The following is a 19,458-nucleotide window of genomic DNA, read 5'->3' on the forward strand; positions in this document are numbered from 1 at the left end:
GAAAAAGAGAAGAGTGAAAAAGTTTTATATTACAGAGTGCACTTACTCTTTTGTGTGGCTTATAAAAAAAACTTAGGCCCTATTTGTTTCATGTTTTCAAAACTGTTTTCAGCTTTTAAAAACTGAAAACTTGTTTGGAATGACCTGTTTTCAAAAACTTGAAAACAAGTTCTCATTTTCAGTTTTTAAAACAAAAAAACCAAAACAGTTAAAAGATGTTTTCAGTTTCAGTTTTTAGTTTTCAGATATCAGTTTTCTAAATGTTGGAAAACATGTCACTCAACCTGTTTTCTTATTCTGAAAACTGTTTTTAAAAATTGTTTCTGAAAATTGTTTTAAAAACTGAAAACAAAATTGCAACCAAACAAGCCCTTACTCTTTTGTGTATGTGCTATTTTAACGCAACAATAAGCTATAATTCGGTAATATATATTGAGTAATAGTAGATATCATATGTCATTTAGTTTCAAAGGGGATTGAAATCATATGTCTTTATTTGATGTCTCTTTCTCTGTTCCACCAAAATCACTAATGTAAGATTATAATGGTTATATTTATGCTTACATGACACAATTTGATTGGTGAGAGTAACAAAATTAGTTATTAAATTTAAATTGAAAGAAAATTTTCTCACTTTATTGAACCCAACTAGTTTCCTCACACATATTAAGTAGAAGATAAATCTATATTTTTTATTAATATTGGGGCTCTTATTGTAGAAAATTTATATTGGGTTGAGTGGGAAATAATATTCTTGGAAAAATTAAGGTTTAATTGCACCTTTAATGTTTGATTTATCGCAATGGTGTAATTTGGGTCTCTGATTTTCAAAATGAGGGATTTAGATCCTAGATTTTATTGAAGTGAGTGATTGGAGGTGTTGATCTAAAAATGGAGAGTGGTGCGATGATGAAGAGGGGTTGATTTTAGGGTTTAAAAAAAATATGTTTTAGGGTTTTTAGTTTTATTTACATATTGTATTAATTGTGATGTGGTATCTACGTGATGCATACAATCCACGCCTTTTGGACGGACTGCTGACGAAATGGCCAAAATCACTCATGTGAGTCACGTCAATAAAATTTAGGACACAAATTAATCGTTAAACTCAATTCGCACAATCACAATAGACTTTTAAAATTAAATACGACAGAGAAAGCTATGTACAAGGTCTCTGGTATTTTCTGGCAGATTTGAACTTTGTTTGATGGGATTCCTTGGAGGCTCTCTTTAGACTTAGAAAATTTGTACTCTTTTTCCTTCATTAGGTTTTTATCCCAAGTGGATTTTTCCTAGTAAGGTTTTAATGAGACATTTTTTCTATTGTTTATCCTCCAAGGATGCAGGGTCTATTTAGCTATATGTAATTTTTTCTTGTTTATACTTTTGTTTTTCTTGATTTTCCCTCTTTAACTCTGAATTTCAATTTTACTATGCACTGCTTCCGTTTCTGGTATCAGAGCCCGGTCCCGTGAGGGATTAGGGTCTCTGGTGTAAGCTCTCTGGTGGGTATATATTAAAAAAAAAAGAGTTTTTCTTAATCAAAGCCAGTTTTCTAAGGTTTAAACTAAGAATAGTGTGAGGTACCCCTGCAGTCTAGTGGTCCCGGCAGTAAAGCCTTGGATAGGTAGTGAGCCCGTTGGTTTAGCTAGATTGGGAAGAAGCACAACCCTTGGTACAAAACCCATTAAAACATGGCAAGATTAATTAAAACCTTAAGTGAGATAGCCTTAGGAAAACCTAATAATAACATGATAATCCCACCTTCATCCTCTAGTACAGAAGAGATCAATAGATTGTCTCAACAAGAATTAGAAATAGCCTCTATAGAAAGAGCTCTTCAAAACTGGTAAATACCCATAGTCAAGAAAAAAGAAATTTACAAGCAACATACTTTGTTCAACAGGTCTGACGACTCTATTTTTACAATAGAATGTTGTCAGCATAGTTCTGATCATAAGAGTACCATAAAATTATTAAATGAAGATATTTTAGATCAACATGTAAAAAATGGATATAATTTTATTCACATAGGATTAGTGCAAGTAGCTGCAAAACCCAATTTCCGACTAGGAATTAATTCTCCAATAATTGTCATGTTGAGAGACATGAGATTGTTAAAACCAAAAGATTCTTTAATTGCCGTTTTAGAATCAAACCTTCATGATGGTCCTGTTTTCTTTAATTGCTATCCAAACTATGCCATGAATCTACAAAACGGTTGGACTAAAAATGCTTTGCAACTAGATTTATTGGCAAATGATGACATATTTGAAGAAGAGAGTGATCCTTTTTCAATAATATATAGAGTTTATTATAAAGTTTCAAAAACTAATTATAATTTTAAAGCCTTAAGATCATCACCAAAACAAGAAACTATTATGTTAGAAGCAAATCTAAAGAGATCTTCAGTACAAGTTCCAAAGAAGCTTACTCATGATGAAATTATGAGTAAAGTTCCTGAAGAATGGGTATTCAAGAACTCTTTACCTCAACAAAAAATTCATAATACACAAGTACGAGAACTAATTCAAGAAGGGACAGATCTAACTCTAAGGATGAATAGATCGAATTCATTTGCGGTTAGAACTCCTGAACAATTATATAAAGTAGACATCCCCAGAACTTCTGTATCTTCAACAGAATCAACAATAAGACTCAAAGGGTTAGATAATAGTCATCCAAATCTCTCTCAACCTGTTTACCAAACAAATACAGGTTCTCCTGAATATTCTCCAACCGCTTCTCAAGTTTTAAACACATTAACAAGAGAGTACCCTTTCCAAATTGACAAGAAGTGGATTAAAGAAGATTTTTTAGCAGAATACAATAAGCCAAAAAGGGATTGGTATTTTGCAAGCTTTCCTAAAGAAGAAACAGAAAATTATAGGACTCTATATTACCAGTCTATGGAAGAAGCAATCTTGGAATACAGATACGGGAAGGAGGTGATGGCTCCAATAATAGGAAGCGCACAAATGGGCTGGGTAGCACGAGGATTTCTCCCCCGCTGAAGAAGAAAAATTCTGACTCCGGATTGGGATCGGCGGCGGCTGCGGTGCAGTCCCGCCCACCTCAATGAGGATCTTGTCATGGAACTGCCGTGGGCTTGGGAACCTACTGGCAGTACGGGCCTTTGGTAGGCTCATCCATTCTGAAGCGCCCGATATTGTGTTTGCAATGGAAACAAAGTTGTATGAGTCCGAAGCTCTGCGTCATAGAGGCCTGGGGGGTCTTCAGAACATCTTTCCGGTTCAATGCGCAGGCCAAGGACACACGCGTGCAGGAGGTTTGTTTTTACTTTGGAGTCAAAAGGTTGATGTAGCTATTATTTCTTTTTCTTTGAATCATATTTTGTTTAATGTTACACATTTGGAAGAACAAAAAGTGATGCAGGTTATGGGAGTGTACGGATACCCAGACGACCGTCGAAAGATGGAAACTTGGTATTTGGTGAAGCGCTGTCTGAGCGATGTTTCAATCCCGAGTTTGTGTGTGGGCGATTTTAATGATTGCTTGTCCCCTCGTGATAAGCTGGGAGGGGACCCCCCTGACTTGAATCATATCCAGAGAGCTGCTAGGATTAGAGCGGAATGTTGTTTACAGGAGGTGAACTTTACGGGTTACAGATTTACTTGGTCAAACAACAGGGAATCCCCTGGCACTATTGAAGAACGATTGGATTATGCCCTTGTGAATGATGCTTGGGATGAGACTTGGCCTATTACTGTAGTCCATCATCTATCCAAGCATAAATCTGATCATAATCCTATTTTGCTAACATGTGGTGCTCGCAGGAAAAGGAAAGAGCTTGGCAGGGCACGACTTTTTCGCTTTGAAGAGCTTTGGCTCCAAGAAGATGAAGAATGTGCTGAAATTGTCACAGAAACATGGTGCAGATTACAGAATGACTTGCCCACAAAAATTGCCGAAGTAGGAAGCGCCCTGAAGGGTTGGGGGCGAGAGAAATTTGGGGACATACCGAGGAAAATTTCCGATCTCAAAGCTCTCTTGCAAGAACTTCAGAGAGAAGAGCAGACAGCAGAAATTTTGCAAAAAACAAGGGAGACCGAGCACCAATTAGATGGCCTTCTTGAACAAGAGGGAAAATGGTGGAAGCAGAGATCTAGAGCCACTTGGCTGCGGGATGGAGACAAGAACACACGCTTCTTCCATCAGAAAGCCACACAGCGGCGAAAGAGGAACATGATTGAGAAAATTGAGGATGATAGAGGGAAGGAATATATAGAGGACAGAGATATTGCCCGAGTTCTAATAGATTATTTTGTCCAGCTTTTTGCAACCTCACATCCTGTGGATATTGAGGATGTCACTTCACTAGTGGCTAACCGATTGACAGGGGCTCACTTGCAAATTTTAGAGGATCCTTTTACAAAGGAAGAAGTGACAGAGGCTCTCTTTCAGATGCATCCTACCAAAGCGCCTGGAATTGATGGTTTTCCAGCTCTCTTTTATCATCGCTTTTGGAGTGTAATCGGGGATGATGTAGCTGAATTTTGCTTACAGATTTTGCATGGACATGTATCGCCAGGTATCATTAACCATACTGTTCTTGTTCTTATTCCTAAGGTTAAGAAATCTGTGCATGCTAATCAATTTAGGCCAATTAGTTTGTGTAATGTGATTTTCAAAATTGTGACCAAAACAATAGCGAACAGAATGAAAATTATTTTGCCTGACCTAATTTGTGAATCTCAGAGTGCTTTTGTTCCTGGTCGGTTAATTACTGATAACGCTTTGATTGAATACGAATGTTTTCACTACATGAAGAAGAGGATTAATGGCCGGAATGGCACTATGGCGCTAAAATTGGACATGTCCAAAGCGTACGACCGAATAGAATGGTCTTTTTTGAGTTCTGTGTTGAGTTCGATGGGTTTTCCTCAAAATTGGGTTGATCTTATAATGCATTGTGTGTTTACTGTTTCTTTTTCAATCATGTTGAATGGTAACCCACAGCCAAGGTTTGTGCCAAATAGAGGCTTGCGACAGGGAGACCCCCTCTCACCTTATTTGTTTATCTTATGTGGGGAGGTCTTCTCTGCGCTTATTAATAGAGCTGTTGTTTCCTAGAATTTAACTGGTATTAAGGTGGCGAGGTCTGCGCCTGTTATTTCACATTTGCTTTTTGCAGACGACAGTGTCCTCTTTGGTAGAGCTGATATGCGAGAGGCAGAATGCCTGAAAGAAATTCTCACTACTTATGAGCGAGTCTCCGGACAAGTTGTCAATCTTGACAAATCGATGCTTTCTGTTAGCCGAAACGTGCAGCAAACCAGATTTGATGAGCTTAAACAGCTATAGGGAGTAAAGGCCGTTGAGAGCTTTGATAGATATTTGGGGTTACCGACTCTAATTGGTAAGTCGAAAACACAAATATTTAATTTTGTTAAGGAACGAGTCTGGAAAAAACTCAACGGGTGGAAAGAACAATTTTTATCACGGGCAGGGAGGGAAGTTCTAATTAAATCAGTAGCTCAAGCTATTCCCTCTTATATCATGTCTTGTTTTGTCTTACCTGACAGACTTTGTGCAGATATAAACAGCATGATCTCTAATTTTTTCTGGGGTGGTGATGCATCCCGCAAGGGGTTGCATTGGACTAAGTGGGCCAATCTTTGTCGCAGTAAGAGAGATGGTGGTCTTGGCTTCAGAGACTTTAAGGCTTTCAATCTAGCTTTGGTAGCCAAGAATTGGTGGAGAATCTACTCTAAGCCAAACGCCCTAGTGGCCCGGCTCTTTAAGGCGGTCTATTTTCATAGAGGGGACTTGTGGAGTGCAAAGAAGGGGTATAGACCAAGTTACACATGGTCTAGTATACAAAAAACAAGATGGGTTTTTGAGAAAGAAGGGCTGTGGCGTATAGGAAATGGCACTCTAGTCCATATTTGGGAAGACAATTGGATACCAAGTGGAGCACCTTTGATATACCGCCAGGATTTAGCGTCAGCACAAGGTATACATATGGTGAGTGATCTTATTGAGCAACAAACCAGGAGATGGAATTCAGAAGTGGTGGAGACTATTTTTTGTCCACGTACTGTGCAACGTATTTATGCTGTTCCTTTAACAGGCCAAGGTGGTGATTTTTTGAGCTGGCCAAGCACTATGAATGGCCATTATTCCACTAAAACAGGTTATAATCTAATAAAGCAGCTGCTGGAAAGTGACACAACTAGTTCATCTTTCTCGAGCTCCCTCCCTCCAAGCTTATGGCGGAAATTTTGGAGCTCGTCGGCGCTGCCACGCTGCAAGGAACTATGTTGGCGAATGATCAGAGGGTACCTTCCTGTAGCTGCGGAGCTTCGAAGAAGACACCTTGATGTGGATGCAACCTGCGGCTTTTGTGCGTCTGTCTCGGAGGATGCTCGCCATGTATTCCTCGCGTGCCCAGCTGCCACCAGCTTCTGGTTTGCTTCACCGTTGTCTTTGAGAGTGGAGCGGTTTGCTTCTGTTGCAGATTTTTGGAGAGAAATTCTGGAGGAAGGGGATGATGAGGTGTTGCTGCTATCTCAAACACTAGCGTACGCATTCTGGGAGGCACGGAACAATAACAGGTTCAATGGAAGGAATTTCTTTCCAGCTGATATGGTGCAACATGCTCTCTCTCTACTGCCGGGGTCCTCACAACGATCAATCCACATGAGCCCGCCACGAGTCCTGCCAGCTACATGGGCACGGCCTGCACGAGGAGAGGTAAAATTCAACTTTGATGCTTCCTTTGTTCTTGGTGGTGTAGGGGGTTATGGCATGGTTGCCCGAGATTATGTTGGTGCAATAATGGCAGCAGCCACGGCGTATCCGGTGGCGTCCATCTCACCGTTGCTGGCGGAAGCGGGGTGCCTGCGCTGGGCTTTGAGGTTGGCCATTGATTTAGGTTTTCGGCGAGTGGTTTTTGAGACGGACTGTCTGCAGCTATTCAACTGGTGGAAGTCTGGACAGGAGGGGGTTTCTTTCCTAGCTACTGTTGTCAGCGAATGTCGCTCTTTAGTTACTGCTTTTGATGCTTTTTCTATTTCTTTTGTAAGACGTTCAGGAAATACTGTGGCGGACCTTTTGGCAAGGAACGCTTCTACTTACACTAATGAAGTGTGGGTGGAAGAGGTTCCAGACATTGCAGTGAACCTTGTTGCCCAGGATGTTTTGGCTTCTATGCCTCCTGAGATTTGATTTAATGCATATCCATTTCAAAAAAAAAAAAAAAGAACTTAACTATTATTTCTTTGACTGGTTTGAATCATTCTGTATCAAAACTAATATAGATTATCCTTTCTTAAAAGAAGTTAATCCTCTAGGAAAAATAAGTTCAAACTGGAAAACAATTCAAGATAAGGTAGTAACCTCAGAATATCCACCCCAAGAAGGAGTAAAAATCCAAGTAGAAGATCAAGAAGTCAAAGCCTCTCCGTACAAAAAGATAAGCAAAGAAGGAATAGTTGATAAAGAAGATATTGGTAAAATTCATCAGCAAATGAATTATTCAAACCTAATGTTAACTACTATGACAAAGCAGTTAACAAGGATAGAATCAAAGGAAGAAAGTATTCCTAAAAATCCCATTCTTTCCATGACAGGAAAAGGTTTACAAAGCCCTATTCTGAAGGTCCCTAGCTATACAAAAGAAGATCTAAGTTCTATCAAGATTTCTAAAACACAAGACTTAGAAGATATCAAAATTAAATTGCAAAAACTTACTATAAGGGATCCAATAGTAAATCATCTTGAAAAAGAAGATTTATCCATTAATAAGATAAAAGGAAACCAACCCCATTATCCCAAGCTTAGAAATTATTACAATCGGCCAACCTACCCAGATGTCCAATTTGAGGAACGAGGAGAACTTGTTCAAAATCATTTTTCAGGATCTGGAATTAATGAATGGAATCTAGATGGCATGAGCGAACAAGCTATTCTTGATTTAACAAATCAAATGGTTATGGCTGTTATGGCTTATAAGTCAAAAAACAATTCTGATCGAGCAGCTGCCTTGGTCATTACTCAAGGCTTCACTGGTCAGTTAAAAGGTTGGTGGGATAACTTAATAAATGAACAAGATAGGATGATAATTCTAACCAAGATAAAAGAAAATGGTGAGGAAGATGCCGTTTCTACACTAGTTTATACAATAATATTACACTTTGTAGGAGATCCCAATATGTTCAGAGAAAGAGCTAAAAACCAGCTCGCCAATCTCTACTGTCCAACCATGTCTGATTACCGTTGGTATAAAGACATGTTCCTTTCAAAAGTTGTTTTAAGAGAAGATGGGTCCAGTGCATTCTGGAAAGAACGCTTCATAGCTGGGCTTCCCAGATTAATGCAGGAAAAAGTCTACCAAACCATCCAAACCTTCAGTGAAAGTACTCCTGATTTTAACTTATTAACTTATGGACAAATTCATAATGCAATAATTCATACGGGTTTGCAAGTTTGTACCGACTTTAAACTCCAAAATAAAATGCAAAAAGAAGTTTCTATAAGCAGGAGAGAAGTTGGAAACTTCTGCCAACAATATGGAATATAGCCCATTAGAGCTCCTTCCACACAACACAAAAGAACTATCAAAAGGAAAGCAGCTCAAAGAGACTCCTCAACCAACAAGAGACCTTTTAGGAAAAGATATAATTTTTAAAAACCAGAACAAACAAACAAAGGCTTTAATAAGAAGCCGACAAAAAATTCTAACAATAATAAGAAAAATGTTTGTTGGAAGTGTGGGAGACCGGGTCATTATGCTAATAAATGCACAACTCAACAAAAGATTAATAATCTTAAACTTGAAGAAAATATCAAGCAAAGTTTATTAAGTGTTTTAATAAATACCGAAGAACCTGAAGACTTGTCTACCTCAGAATATGAAGAAGACGACGAGGTCAATCAAATTGAATACTCTAATGAGACAGACTCTAATTTTTCCGAAAATGAAGAAGAAGAGTGTATAGGTCAAGATGGAACAAGTCCTTGTGGCTGTTCAAGTTGTCTCAGAGAAGTCAACATGCTCTCTAAAGATCAAACCCTCAGTCTAATTTCCATAATTGACAAAATGGAAGATTCGCCTCTTAAGGATGAATTTATAAGCCAATTAAATGTTTTGGTCGAAAAAACTGAAAAATTTAAAATTGAAGAGGTAGACCCCATAAGTATGAATGAGATCCTTAAAAGATTTAAAACCCCAAGTAAGACTGTCTCAATAAAAGATCTTCAAGGTGAGATCAAATTGATTAAAGAAGAGATAACCACTCTAAAACAAAATGACATTAATTTAGAATATAGATTAATGGAATTAGAGGGTAAGGAGATTCTAAAAGCCCAGAATTACAAAGCTAGTTCTTCTAGAGGTGAAGATCTAGACAATTCAGATAGTAATCAACAAACATATATTAACATGCTCAATATAATTACCATACACAAGTGGCATTGTGAAATAACTTTAGTAATTCATGAAGAAAGATTTGACGTTGTGGCTTTAATAGATAGCGGAGCTGATGTAAATTGCATTCAAGAGGGATTGATTCCTACCCAATACTACGAAAAAACTAACGAAGGAGTTAGTAGTGCCACAAGATCAAAACTTAATATACGATATAAATTATCACAAGCAAAAATTTGTAAAAACAAAATCTGCTACACTACCTCATTTGTTCTAGCAAAGAATATATCAAACAAGGTAATATTAGGGACACCGTTCATAAGCTTATTATATCCATTTGGCGCTTCAAGAAAAGGATTAATTACAGAAGCTCTAGGACAAGAAGTTTTCCTTGAATTCTTACAGCCCCCAAGGTTAAAGGAACTAAATCTTCTACAAGATGCGTCAATCTCAAGAGTTAATCTAATTCAACGAAAAAGAGATACCCTAATTCAACAAAAGAAAAAACATATCAAGATGTTAAATAAGGAAATTCAATATAAAAGAATTGAAGAACAGATTCAGACTCCAAATCTTCAAAAAATAATCACAGAATTTCAAGATAAAATAGAAAGAGAAATTTGTGAAATAAATCCTATGGCTTTCCATCATCGCAAGACTCACACCATTACTTTACCATATGAAGAAGGATTTAACGAGAAAGACATACCTACAAAAGCACGACCGATTCAAATGAATCAACAATATCTAGAATATTGTAAAAAAGAGATTCAAGAATATTTAGACAAAGGTCTTGTTAGACCCTCGAAATCACCATGGAGTTGTTCAGGGTTTTATGTGCTCAACGCTTCTGAACAAGAACGTGGTGCTCCAAGACTAGTCATCAATTATAAACCTCTTAACAAGGTATTAAGATGGATCAGGTACCCAATACCTAATAAAAGTGATTTAATCAAGAGATTACATAACTCTACTATATTCTCAAAATTTGATATGAAATCAGGATATTATCAAATTTCAGTGGCGGAAGAAGATAGGTACAAAACTGCATTTATAGTTCCTTTTGGTCATTATGAGTGGAATGTAATGCCTCAAGGTCTCAAAAATTCTCCCAGTGAATTCCAAAATATCATGAATGAAATCTTTAACCCTTATATGGAGTTTGCAATAGTTTATCTAGATGATGTCTTAATATTTTCAAAAAATATTAGCCAACACATTCAACACCTAAATAAATTCATTGAAGTTATCAAAGAAAATGGTTTAGTAGTTTCAGCTAAAAAAATGAAAATCTTTCAAACTAAAACAAGATTTCTTGGTTATGAAATTTATCAAAGCACAATAACCCCTATTCAAAGATCCTTAGAATTTGCTGAAAAATTTCCAGATGAAATCAAAGATAAAAACCAGTTACAAAGATTCTTAGGTTGTGTAAATTACATAGCCGATTTCATTCCAAACATTAGGGTCGTATGTGCACCCTTGTTCAAAAGGCTTAGAAAGGACCCTCCACAATGGAATGAAGAAATGACCATAGCCATTCAAAAAATAAAGGAGTCAGTAAAATATCTTCCATGCCTAGGAATACCAGACCCTGAAGCCTCTCTAATAGTAGAGACAGATGCCTCAGATCTAGGTTATGGAGGAATCCTTAAACAAAAATGTGTTGATTCTTCAAAAGAGCAAATTGTTAGGTTTTATTCAGGAATTTGGCATCCTGCCCAACAAAAGTATTCAACTGTCAAAAAAGAGATTTTGGCAATAGTTTTATGCGTTACAAAATTTCAAGATGATCTTTTCAATAAAAAGTTTTAATCAAAACCGATTGTAAAGCGGCCCCTTCTGTTTTACAAAAAGATGTTAAAAATCTGGTTTCAAAACATATTTTCGCCAGATGGCAATCATTACTTTCCTGCTTTGAATTTGATATTATTCATATTAAAGGAGATCAAAATTCTCTCCCAGATTTCCTAACAAGAGAATTCTTACAGGGGAACCATGAGTGAGAAACCCACTTCGAGAGATCAATATGGTCCCCCACTGGGATCGTCCCGAAAACTACCAAGCTCAATAACTGGATCATCAGCCCCAATGGCAGTAACCCCTCTCAAAACAATTAAGCCTCCTGGCCCATCAACACCAACAAAATCATCCCAAAAGCCCACTGCCTCTCAGGTAGTGCAATCTCCAGCAAAATCAAAAAGCCCCTTAGTCCCCTTATCCAACAAATATTCCATACTAGATTATCAAAACACCATTTCTTCAAAAACCCCAGGCAAAATAGAACAATATGAGTATCAAGAGAAACCAGAATGCCTTCCATCAATAATGATAGAAAAAGCTTGGTTCAACTGCAATCCAAGGGAAATCGCTAAACAAGTATTTCCCCCAAACTTTCATTACATGCCAGGACACCCTTCAAAAGGTAGACTCTTTTATGAGTTCATCCTAGTAGATACCGATTCAATAGAGGTCACTCACAATAAAGACAAAAATGGAGAAATCATCTACTCCAAAGTGAAGATTCTCAAAGTTCTCAATATGCAAGACTGGAAGCAACCTCTGTTCCAATCAAAACGATTCTCAAGAGAATTTACTCCAACAGGTCATAATTACTTTGATTACATGGATGCATGGTATTATTTCCTATTTCTCCGGCCATTCCAACATTCATGGTTCTTTTGGTTCAAGAAAGGCATCCCTCTAAGATTCCCGCAATGGTTCAAACTTTGGTTTCATCAGATAGGATTAGATTTTAGCATTTTCCTGAAGATGTTCAACCTCTGTTCAATTACTTTGTTCAAAAGACTCATTTCCAACCTGAAGAAAGGCTTTTATACTTTACTGCCTCACAAGCCATTTCTTGGATCATGACTTGGGACTGGTGTTCAGTTCAGCTCTATAATGACGCTAATCTCTATCAGCTTCAAAAGTCTATCAGAATCAAATGGTGGGCAAAGTTTGACGTCAGATTAATTCAAAAGGCAAGAATTGATGAATGGGCCAAGAATTACTTTCTTACCCAGAAAAGTCAAGCCCAATTAACTGGCACTCCTCCTACGCCTCAGATCAATCAAGAGGCCCTATTCCTACAAGAAAAATCCAAAATTATGGCTGAACTAGCTTCAGCTACCTCTCAAGAAGAGTTTAGATCAAGATTGGAGTTAGTCTCTGGAAGTCAGAAATCTGATTCACTAGAGGACGAAGCTTCTTCCAATTTACAAAATAATGATTATCTTCAAGACAATGAAGACGATTGCTTCAACATGGGATTCTCCTCTTTTTACTAAAGAGGAAAATTATTGCAGAAAAAACAAGAGACACTGTTCAAGATCAAAAGCAAATCATCAGGCGTGGCCGACAAGGTCTATCAAGCCATCCACTAAAAGAGAAAACGATAAATGAGTCATCAATAATTTTCAGAAAGTAGAACTCAAGTTACCCTAAAAAGGTAACCCGAGTTAATGTAACTCAAGATACAGTAGTATTCGATCATTATAAAAGGAAGCTTCCCCATAAGGGAAAGGCATCCGAAAACTTCCTCCCCTTCTTTCTCTTTTGTAATATATCTCCTTGTAATCTTTATTCTGAAGTTTCCATCAAAAGCTCTATTATTGTAAGTATTTTGATCTTTGCAAATTTCAAGTTTCTGTTTTCAATACTCATGTTTTAACTCTGAATTTCAATTTTACTATGCACTATATATATATATATATTCCACTACCTATAAAAAAATGTACAACTACTACAAATATCTTTCCTGACATTCGAATTTGTAGACCTCTCCTAATTTTTTAGTGTATTGAATTACCTCACAATTTCGAGCTGGGTAAAATTACTATGGGCGGCAAAACTCTCCCTACCAACTCCTAATTGAATCAATGTATTAGTCTCCGTAACAGAAAAATTTATTGGATTGAAATTGAATGATATTTTCTTCACTTTTTTGAACCCCAAACACAAACACACACTAAGTAGAAGATGGATCTCTTTTTGTATAATAATATTTGGGCTCTTATTGTAGAAAACGTATAATGGGTTGAGTGGGCAAGAACATTCTTGGTAAAACTAAGGCTTAATTGCAACTTAGGTCCCCGACGTTTACCAATGCCATGATTTTAGTCCCCCACCTAATTTAATTACATGGATGGTCCCTGACGTTGTAGGTCGTGTGCAACGTTAGTCCTACCGTTTATTTCTTAATGGAGGAGGCTTACGTGGACGTCCAGTTGGAGAGAGAAATGAGGTATGAGGAGAGAGGGAAGCACGTGAGTATCACGTGACCCTTATCTGAACCCATTATACCCAAACCCCTGACCTCCCTGGAACGAAGAAGGTAACGCGATTTAGATCCCTAGGGTTTCAGATTTGGGTATAATGGGTTCATATAAGGTTCACGTGATACTCATGTGCTCCCCTCTCTCCTCAGATCTCCTTTTTCTCTCCAACTAGACGTCCACGTAAGCCTCCTCCATTAAGAAATAAACGGTAGGACTAATGTTGCACCCAGCGTACAACGTCGGGGACCATCCATGTAATTAAATTAGGTGGGGACCAAAATCGTGGCATTGGTAAACGTCGGGGACGAAAGTTGTAATTAAGCCTAAAACTAAATAGGTCATGGGACGCTCTGTCCAATTACTACTAAAGGAAGTGCGCAGCCCACTCTGGCACTCTCCTCTTACATACGGCAGTGGCAAATAAAGACAATGTTATTTGGTGTCTCCTTTTGAAAAACTTGCTTGTTATCTATTAGTACATTCAAGGATAAAATGTACTAGTTGTTGATTCGTTTCCAGAACATGTGCAAGCTCCTGAACCAATCAATTTGTTTGGGATTTGAGCATTTGAACCTCTTCAATTTTGTGAGTTCTCTCAACTTAATTTGAATAGTAATTTACCAACTATGAAATGATCATGTGTAATGAACCAACTATTACTAACATCGAGGAACTAAACTTACTTGAATGTAGCATGGAGATAAGTGTATTGTCCTTCTTATCTTATTATTCCGAATGTGCCTAGACAACATATACTCAAGAGTTTTGATAGTGGCCAACATCCTAAGACAAATTATTTTCGTTGAGATTATGATAGAACTGTAAGATCAAGTAAAATGTATGACAATATAAAGATTCCATCAGTAAAATCCTTTTCATTTTTCAATATCTGGGAAATGCTTCATCCTACATTGTATACATTAAATGCCCTCATAAATTACGGTGTTCTTCATGCAGGAATAGGAGTAAAGCAAGCAGTGTTCTGCAAACTAGCAGCATATTCTCGAGCCCACAGGTCATAGTGAATAATTTCCTCAAGGGAACTCTTGCTCTTGCCCTTAATTCTAAGACAATTGCTATGCTTAAATATTTGAAGATGCTATACAGATCCTCCTAGGATGGGGTTAAGTTACCCTCATGGGGGATTTAAACAATCTTTTTTCTTTTCTTTTCCTCCTACTTTAATAAACTAAACAATATAACCTAGTATCTTAATCTTTTCATTCATTCTATTTCAATTCATTTTTTCCATTTCCATCACTTGCATAAGCTTTCACTTACATTTATGAACTCACAGACATCTCATAATTTAAGATTTTATCAGCATAACATTTTTTCCCCTTTCAATAAAGCATCATAAGAAGCTAGTATGAAACAGAAGATGCAGACACAATAACCTGAACGAAAGAAAACAGCTAGTTACAATTTGGTGGCGGCTTCAAACATTTATATACACGAGATGGGGGCTGCTTGTAAGCAGGAATGTCACTGGTATCAACAAAGCGAACTTCACCAGGTGCAAAAGACAAATCCCTGTGCCTGAAAGTTAAGCAAGCATAAAAGGAAACAAACTGAGTACCAGATTGAAGCCTTAATTAAATTCATACACACTATAACAGGAGCTAGGACTTAGGACTATCCATCATTCAGTTACCTTCGCAGGTCTAGCCCTATCAAACCAGCCTGAAGGATTGACAAGTTGTCAGAATCTGGCGAGACTATAACAACCGTGTCACCGGAGTATTGAGTTTCAAGAATTGACATGAGTTGTGTCACACGAACAAAAACATCTGCAACACACTCATTTGGAGTTCCATCATTAGTGGGGGGAGGTTTGATGTTTGGAGACATTCCATCTGATACATATATCTGGAGAATTTGAAAGAATCCCTCAATTAGATACAATATTCTTAACATCATTACACAAATTACACTTAGATAGGAAATGTTCATCAAAACATGAGTGAAGCATGAGTTGTCATAACCGTTGATTTTTAACTATTAATAGCATGTTTGACTTAACTTATTTCTCCTCAGGTTTAATTATGGCATCTAGAAGCTAGTCACAAAAGTTTCGGCCTAGAATTGATTTTGGCTTTAGAATCAATTTTAGAAAATATCCAAACATGCACTAACTAAAACTATGATAAAAGACATGCACAGCACATGCAATTAAGTTGCTAAAATCTATTCTATAGATTTGACAAGTGATTATTAGTTTATTAATTCAGTACAATCCTCATTTTAATGCAGCCAAATCCAGAGTTATATATGAACTTTACATCACAATCAAAATAATACCAAAATTAAGGACAAATATATGCAATTTACCATGTTATAAATTATAGGTAAAGTCTTAAGGAAAACAACATAACAGGGAGAAATCCTACTTCTGAAACAGATTCCAAATTTTTTCCTTCATAAGCACCTAATCCACGGGCATCCAGAAAGCTGTATTCTGGGACTATATAACTGAAATCAAAAAAATTTACAAACACACTCAGCTTCTGGGAATTGGGATGATTACCCTATCCCAAAAAAACATTGTGCTAGATAACTAGATTGCTCTTCACTTCAGAATCAAAACAAAACCATATACTTCAAAAACTTATGATAAAAATCACAGTGAAGATTTTTTCAAGATTTAAATTAGCAACATGATCATTTTGTTATTTGAAAAGATACCTTCGAGTAACTGCATTAACAGAAGCAATAATCTCAGCAGTCTGGTAAGCTCTCTGAGTTATAGCAGGCCATATCCAACAGTTATTGTCACATGCACCCATTTCTTTCAAATCAAAAGCTGCTCTCACCGCCTGCTTCTTCCCTCTCTCAGATAAACCACTATCCACTGAAGTTTTCGCCACCGGGTTCGTGTTGATCACTCCAATCCTCTCGAACTCTGATTCCCCTGCCCTCACCAGAAAATACCTTCCACAATCAACAAAAAGTTAACAACAAGCTAAACCAATGTAAACACCACCAGTGTGGCGGAGTTTGAGTGATTACCGGTTGGTGAGGCGCGGCGGGGGCATGAGGAAGAGGCCGCTGGCGCTGGCTACTGGCTCTGAAATGGGAAGCGAGGTTGTGAACGGGATGTTGAGATTGAAGGAGATGGTGAATGCGGTGGTGCTGAGGAGGTGGCGGCGACGGAGAAGGAGGTTGGTGGCGTGGTTGGGAGGGAGAGACGACGGTTGCGGCGGAGAAAGAGAAAGAGTCTGATGTGTTTGATTTGGCGCTAACATTTTGTTATTAGCGTTGGCGTTTTAATGGCGGAGGTTTACAACCTTATCAACTAGGAGCATCCTGCAAAATATTTTTAAAAAGTGGCCTATACATATTAAAGGGGTCACATTGTGGGGGTCACATACTCACATTAGTGTAAGAGAGTGTGCTCATTTTGATAAGAGAGACAATAAAAAAGTGAGAGAAGAGAAGATAAGTCATTTCCCATTAAAATTAATGACAGTTATAATAGATTCGTCATTGAAGTTTCATCACAGTTGGATCAGGCTGGAAATTGAACATCACATTCTTCAATCTAAACGGTTGGATTGGATCAGAGAGAAATTATATGAGGTGGGAGAAACCGAGCTACGACAACAACAATGGATTCTAATTTTTTTATTGCTTTATTGTTTGACTAATTGTTGAGAACGACTTGTGTTGTGAAAAAGACTCTCAATACTCTTATATTGATCATAACGAAGCTTGATTGGTTGTCTTGATTTTTATTTCTCACATTGATGAGGTTTTCTATCTTAAAACCTTGGTGTTTCTATGCGTTTTATGATATTTAGTTATTGATGTCATTTGTTACAGCTTATCATAAATTCTTGTAAGTAAGGAAAAGGGTTAAGAGTTATATTAGTCCCTGTGTTTGTAAAAGTGTTTGATTTTGGTCCCTTAACCAAAAAAATGACGATTAGTGGCGGCTTTTTTACAGTTAGTGGCGGTTTATAATACAATTACTGGCGATTTTTTGACTGAGGGACCAAAATTAAACGTTTTTACTAACACAGAGACTAATATGACCTTTAAGCCTTAGGAAAATTATTATTGCTCACATATTGTTGTGTTTGAGTTCATTGATCTTGTTATTGTGTTTTATTTCGTATTAAAAGCAGCCTACGAAACTTCTAGCTACAATATGTCTTACAAATGGAAACATGAGGTTAAGATAATTTATATGTCAAGTTTCATTTAGATTAATTATCACGGGTTAACTCTTCATAATTTCACAATCTTGGCTAGATTTTGGCAGAGATACCGTCCTTCCCCGATATAGTTCTTTATCCCGTGATCGCTGAGGCTTTGGGCGTTAGGCTTTAGGTGGGCGATATCCTTGGCTACTGATCTTGGTTTCTGATTGGTGTGCTTTGAGACCGATTGCCTCCAACTTTTTTAGCGGTGAAAAAAATTCTTTAGGTGGTGGCTCTTATTTAGCATCTATCCTTAGAGATTGTCATTTTTTTACCTCGTTTTGATTCTTTCGATCTATTTTTGGTTCGTAGGACAAACAATTTTGTGGTCAATTTTTTAGCTAGGACAACTTCCACCTATCTTGATTATGTATGGGAGAGGTTCGTCCTAAGGCTATACTTTTGGTGAACAATGATGTATTGACTTTTATCCCGTTCAGTGGCGGAACTAGAAAAGAAAAATTGAGGGGGCCAAAATTGTTGGAATAATGGCATTCAAGAAAATTTATTTAAATCTTTTTCCGTTTTTTTCATTTATATCATCATGTGTCAAAAACTTAATTGTGTTTTAAAACTATTCTTTCAGTTTCATAGCCTTTTAATTTCCACCGTTACGAGCTGCTTTAAGGCTTTTATATTTTGGTTTATCTCTTAATTGGTAAAACGGATTGTCTTTTATGACAATTAATTTATATGGTGTACGTTGGAATGAATTGGAAAGAAGGAATAAGCTTTCCAGTTTCCAGCTTAAGTGGTCGAGGCTTATATATAAGAAACCATGTTAATTCATGGGAGATTGGTTTTTATTCCAACTCTTTTTTAGCATTGTTGTAGAGACTCCAGCATGTGTAGGTTCTGAGTGCACAGTGCTTTGCATGTGGTTGTGTTAACCTTGGGGAGCAAACCCGGCACTAAATTGCACCAGAGGTCTGCCGGAATTTTGCTTTCAAGGCAGTGGTTCGTCCACGGTGCAGCTATCTTCCTAATATTTCCAACAATTTTAAAGCAAAATTAATTATTGTTTTATCATGATGCTGCCGTTGTGGAGCCTATGTGAATTACGTCCATCCACCGTGTCATGTTGCTGCAGTTGTAGTAACTGAAGTGTTGAAGGGCCATAGGACGTTTGGGCAACAATAATTACAAATAGTGATCACAGTGGAGATTTTCCAGGGAAGTTTTCTTGTTGGGTTTTCTTATTGGTTTTACTTTAATTTGGTTTCCTTTTCCATTGGATTTTATGAAGAAGTCAGGTTCATTGTTTTCCTTTACGTAGGCATTTTATTTTTGGGATCTTGATCAAAAAGGGGAAAAGATGAATTCAGTTGGAACATGCTTGTAGACCATAAAATGAGTGACAAAGCCATTAAGTGTAAGGCGTGTTTCAGTGTCTTTGGTAAAGCTTGGGTAAATCTTTGGAGGTAAGTGCCTGTGTGTCTTGCTTATACTGCAAATAATTCACATGAAAATCTTCCTATGATATGAATGGTTTCTAGGCAATTGTGGAACATAAAGACTTTTCTTCCTTTCTCTAAGGGTGATGCTAGATTAATAAAGAGAGAGAGGAAAAACTATATAATCTGAT

The 19,458-nt window shown here is 37.3% G+C and overlaps 1 protein-coding gene across 1 annotated transcript; it reads right to left on the reverse strand.

The window, feature by feature from the left end:
* Positions 1 to 14,898: 14,898 nt before the first annotated feature.
* On the reverse strand, positions 14,899 to 17,148 carry LOC130715839 (uncharacterized). Its single transcript, XM_057565970.1, has 5 exons — positions 16,681 to 17,148; positions 16,357 to 16,602; positions 16,062 to 16,143; positions 15,326 to 15,540; positions 14,899 to 15,210 (listed from the first exon to the last, which is right to left on the reverse strand). The coding sequence occupies exons 1-5, from the start codon at positions 16,914 to 16,916 to the stop codon at positions 15,087 to 15,089; spliced, it is 903 nt and encodes a 300-aa protein (XP_057421953.1). The 5' UTR covers positions 16,917 to 17,148; the 3' UTR covers positions 14,899 to 15,086.
* Positions 17,149 to 19,458: the final 2,310 nt, after the last annotated feature.

The sequence above is a fragment of the Lotus japonicus genome, chromosome 4, assembly GCF_012489685.1.
Source record: "Lotus japonicus ecotype B-129 chromosome 4, LjGifu_v1.2".
In the NCBI taxonomy this organism is placed as follows: domain Eukaryota; kingdom Viridiplantae; phylum Streptophyta; class Magnoliopsida; order Fabales; family Fabaceae; genus Lotus; species Lotus japonicus.